This window comes from Morus notabilis, unplaced genomic scaffold (assembly GCF_000414095.1).
Source record: "Morus notabilis unplaced genomic scaffold, ASM41409v2 Scaffold78, whole genome shotgun sequence".
NCBI lineage: Eukaryota > Viridiplantae > Streptophyta > Magnoliopsida > Rosales > Moraceae > Morus > Morus notabilis.
This window is the reverse complement of record NW_010367622.1, coordinates 3,256,204-3,261,496: the sequence shown is the minus strand read 5'-3', so window position 1 is coordinate 3,261,496 and position 5,293 is coordinate 3,256,204. Positions and strand designations below refer to the sequence as shown.

General features: G+C 32.8%; 1 protein-coding gene across 1 annotated transcript; it reads left to right on the top strand.

Moving 5' to 3' along the window:
* Window positions 1-998: 998 nt before the first annotated feature.
* LOC21410688 (transcription factor bHLH130) lies at window positions 999-3,786 on the top strand. The gene is made up of 6 exons (XM_010113128.2): window positions 999-1,927; window positions 2,464-2,789; window positions 2,872-3,039; window positions 3,129-3,194; window positions 3,287-3,355; window positions 3,463-3,786. The coding sequence occupies exons 1-6, from the start codon at window positions 1,546-1,548 to the stop codon at window positions 3,532-3,534; spliced, it is 1,083 nt and encodes a 360-aa protein (XP_010111430.1). The 5' UTR covers window positions 999-1,545; the 3' UTR covers window positions 3,535-3,786.
* The last annotated feature ends 1,507 nt before the right edge of the window (window positions 3,787-5,293 follow it).

Below are 5,293 nucleotides of genomic sequence, written 5' to 3'. Positions count from 1 at the left end.
AAAAGTATTTCTACTTCTCCCTTGTAGGTAATATTTGGCTACAATAGCTAATAACATGTCTATCGTTCAATGATCACAATTTATGCCCAACATTTTTTGATTGTCACATGCCCATTGTAACTTAACCAAAGAATATTTCTCTTTCTCTAACTTCTAGCGTTCTCATATTAGAGATTCTCACATTACTATTTATGCCAAACAAGATGAATATTATATTTACAAAACTTGACCAAATGATGAAGATTATGCATGTGAAGGAAGAGTCACACTCTCTGCCTATTTGAATTAAAAATCATTATACCATGGCTTAGATTTGGGTGACCATTTTGTTTTTATTTTCTCCTTTTCCTCTCCAGACAATAATAATTACGAAAATGGGCCAACATGCACTTTTACCCCGCCAATAGAAACATATTTTAATTGTTGAATTAGTTTTTTAACAATTTAATTTGAAGTAGGAAAAGTTATGTATCACACGCTTTAAATTTTTAAAGCGAATATGTCAAGATATGACTTTTAAAAAACTAATCTAACGATTAAAAATAATACGTATCCGTAGAGCAAAACATATATGTTCTAACATAAAAGTTCACTAAAATAAGATTAGACTAGATGGATAGTCTAGAAGCCGGTTTGGTGAAAAAAAAAAAAAATTAATAGAAATTTAAATTTTATAAGAAAAATACTATAATAAAAAAATTTAAATAGTATTTAAAATTTATGAAATAAGCATAAGCTAAATTTATTATACTAATCGTAAATTATTATTTTTTTATTAATAATTGTTCAAAAGATCTACACTAATTAATAATAAAAAATAGGAAATAGAGTTAGTCCTAACACTACAAAATAATAATAATAAAGTTTTTAAAATAATAATAATTGTTTTTAAACTAATAATAATAATAATAATAATAATAATAATACAACAACAACAACTTCTCTCTCTCCCTCTCTTTCATGTCTAGTGTTTTCCTTCCCATTGGTTTAAGCTTTCTCATCATAAACATATCAACAAGAAGAAGATAGAAATCCCCTCTCTCTCTTTGTGTCTTCGTTCTTTCTTTTCAGCTGAAGATCTTCCTTGCTTTCGGTGCGTCCAAAAGCAAATTCAAAAGCTGAAAGTTTCAGTCACTTCTCTCTCTCTCTCCTCTGTATTTTCAGTGTCCTTTTATTTTTACCTCTGTAATCTCTGTCACTAAACCCACCCCAAATCCCCCACTTATTTACGTTCTTTTTCGCTTCGTTAAATCATCCTTTTCCTTTTCTCCCACCCTTTTTTCTGGTTCTCTCACGAAGTAAACCTCCTTCTTAAGTTGTTGTTTTTTTTTTCCTCGAACATCCATTTTTGGTTGCTTCTTCCACAAGATCTTATCCAATTCTGCTTACAAATTAAGCTGTTAGAAGAACAAAAGAAAAGAAAAAAATTCCCAGAATTTTATGGCCGAAAACGGTTTCTCTGGCTTCAAATATAGGTTCGAGGCTTTGTAGATTTCAGCTCGAGGAAAATCAAGGGAAAGGAAAAGAGAAATAATCTTTTTGTTAATGGATTCAAATACGAGTCAGATTCATGGCTATAATCAGCAAACGAATTCAGGTTTACTGCGATTCCGGTCGGCTCCGAGCTCGCTGCTGGCGAATTCTTGCGAATCGGAGAGGCTTTTTTCGCGGTTCGTGGATTACAGAAACGACGACTCGGAGTGTCTGAGTGACGACAATAAGTCGGCGGTGATGAGTATGAGCGGCGGCCAAAGGAGTTGTTCTTCTTCTGGGTTGGGGTTGCCTCCTCATTATCCTCGCCAGAGCTCCAATTCGGTGGAAAACCAAAACGGGTCGTCATTTGGGTTGGTGGTCAATTCCCAATCTAGCCTTATCCGGCAAAGTAGCTCTCCTGCTGGACTTTTCTCCCAAATCTCTGCCCCTAATGGTAATTCTCGCTTCGTCTTGTTCTTCATTCTTCATCATTTTCCTCTTTTTTTATTTATTTATTTTTATTCATGTGTATTTTAGCGTTGGGATTTTGTTCAACAAAAGGATTGTATAAGAAGGTTGAATTGAAGTACAAGGGGAAAAGCAGATTTTTTTTTCTCTTTTAGGCGGAAAATTTTAGTTGTTATTATGATTGAATGTCCTAAAGTTGGATGAAACTTGTTGGCCATTTTTTTTAATTATTGTTTTATTTATTTTCTCAAGTTTGGTTGTGCAATGCAATGGAGGCAACAAAATATATTGCCCAAGTGAATAGGTCAATTGTGATTAGGCAGAATTGTTGAATTTATAGTTAGATTGATTGAGTTGACTTTGTGGTTTATGGGATCCACTAAAGTGAGAATTCAGTTTGCTCTTTTTTTTTTAAATGGTTTTGGGGGATATATAATTTAATAACTTGAATCAATTGAGCAGTCTGAATGGGATTTTAGAGGGCTAGAGTGAATTATTGAAAAATTTTGGAAGAAATTGCAGGCTATGCAGCCATAAAGGGTGCCAATTATGGTGGACTGGATGGAGAAGTAAGTCCATCTACAAACAGATTGAAGACTCAGATTAGTTTCTCATCAAGACTCCCTTCTTCTTTGGGGGTGTTATCGCAGATTTCGGAGGTTGGGAGTGAGAATCTCGGGGCAAGTACCCTTGACGAAGAGAAGCTCGGAAATGGAAATGGCGATGCTCGGTTTTATGGCACCGGATTTCCATTTGGTTCTTGGAACGAGACCTTGAATTTCACGGACGGCTTTAGTGGCTTAAGAAGAGACCAAGAGAATAACAGAAAGTTGTGTTCTAGTACTCAGGTAGAATAAGATATTTGGGTGGATTTTTTCTGAATTGTTGCTTCTTGTTCAACTTCAAGCTTACTTATTGCTTTATGATCAGAATGAAGATCTTGGAAATCGAATTCCTCTATTGTCCCACCACTTGAGCTTGCCAAAGAATTCAGCAGAAGTTGCCATAGAGAAGTTCCTTCATTTCCAAGATTCTGTTCCTTGCAAAGTTAGAGCCAAGCGTGGTTGCGCCACTCATCCTCGAAGCATTGCAGAAAGGGTAAATAGAACCATATCCAAAACCAGCTCTTCATTAAGATATTTTGTCTGTTCTTTGTATATCCATAAAGCTAATATGTGAACAATCAGGTGAGAAGAACCCGCATCAGCGAACGAATGAGGAAACTGCAAGAACTTGTCCCAAACATGGACAAGGTATAGAACTTGTTCAGCCAAATTCTAGCTTTTGTTATTATCTTTACTTTGGTTTATTACTAAGTTATGCATATTATCTTTCCTTTTGGCAGCAAACGAACACGGCGGACATGTTGGACTTGGCTGTTGAGTATATTAAAGACCTTCAAAAACAGTTCAAGGTAAGAAAGGAATCAAGTGAAGAAATCTTTTAGTCTTTAATGAACAATTCAGCATCTTGATTATTATTATTTTATTTTATTTTATTTTTTTCTGTTTTCTTGCACAGACTCTCAGCAATAATCGAGCAAACTGCAAGTGTTTAAGTATGCAGAAGCCAATCCCAAATCAAGTTGTGTGATTTGCTTCCATAAAGAAGATAAAGAATCAGATGAGTAGTGGATAGAAACCAGATTTTCCTTTCTATTGTGTTCTAAACATTTAGTAGGAAGTAACAGAAATGTTACCCTTAAGCTGTTTTGAAGTAGAAGTTTAAAAGATTTTCCATTACACCATCCAAGTCCTGTAAGCTCTAACAAGTGTTGTATTACATGAAATATGAAATAATGGTTCTTTAAAAGAAGAAGAAAATTCCTATAGGGGAGATCCTAATAATGCCTTTTGTAATTCATTATCTTTGTTTTTCTTCAATATAGTTGCAACTTTTACTAGTGAAACTTTTCTGTTTTGGACCAACTTTGATACTTTCATGTGGATAAAGTTGGAGCAAAAAATTGAATGTGCTTCGAAAAGTGAGACTTTTGAAACACTTTATTGCTCATGTGAAATTGCTCTCAGTTTTCAATTCTATTAATTTAGTGATTGTACCATTTTACCGATTTGAGTTTTCAGTTTTAAATTTTTACAATAAAAAATTTTTAAAAAATATCACATTTAATTTTTTTTACTATAATAAAAAATTTTAAAAAAATATCACATTTTAATTTGAATTAAAAACTTGAATCCCCATAAACTTATTAATAGTTGAAACCCAATCGCGTTTATAATAATATGATCACGTTGCCTTTCTCTCTTTGGACATAGTGGGTAATCCTTATCCTATTTTCCTTTTTATTTTATTTTTTAAAAAGGGCAACCACTAAGTATAGTACCAAAAGCCTATGTCGGGTACCTATTTTCTTGTCTTTTCTTAGAGGGGAGAAAAAAAAGAGTTGCTTTTTGTTATGTTTTAAAAAGTCTAATTAGGGTAATAGATGTGCTATTTAAGTAAAAATAAGGATTCAGTCAGTTGTCTAATTTTCTTATTTTATCATGTCATTTAATATATTGAGTCTAATTTTTTATTTTATTTTATCGTGTGATTTAATAAATTGAATATTAAAGCATGAAAAAGCAAGTCGAAAAGAATTTCAAATTTTTTAAATGAAGTGACATGATTTAATTGGTTAAGCATCATTTTGAATATTAAAATTGAACATGTAATCCAATCTCAAAACAGAACGTGGGTTTACAACACTTGTTAATTTTTCAACTCTGATTAAAGCTTAGGTAGTTGGCATTTTATGTTCTACCAACACTAACAGGTAATCAGCTTCATGTTTGTCCACATTGTTATAAATTGGATCTCTGCTATCACAAGGAATAAGCTATTGATTAAACTAACTGCTTAGTGAGGAAATACCAAATAATAATTCTTCGAGTCAATATTTGTAAGGAACATATCATTCATGTTGCCTTCTTTTGTTTGGAAAATGCCTAAACATGGAAGTGAATAGTAAACTTGTTGTGCCTGAGGGAGTCAGTTTTAACTTTTAACGAATAGTGGGGAAATGCATAAAAAATGTGAGAAAATAGTGCTGTAAGGCAGTTTTTGGTTTAGCTCAAGGTGTGGACAGAGTAGCAGTAAATGGTTTTAACTTTTAACGAATAGTGGGAAATAATACATTAAAAAAGTGATATAAACTTGTGATGCAATTAACATATATGTGGCAGTAAATTCGAGAATAAATTTGAGTTGTTATAAAGATAAATGATCCAATTATTATATTATTACCACGCAATAATATTGTTTTACTATCATAAGTGTTGTTGATGCCGGTTAGTGGTTAGTGATGAATAACAATACTCTTATCTGCATCCTTTTCTTTTTCCCCTCAAGA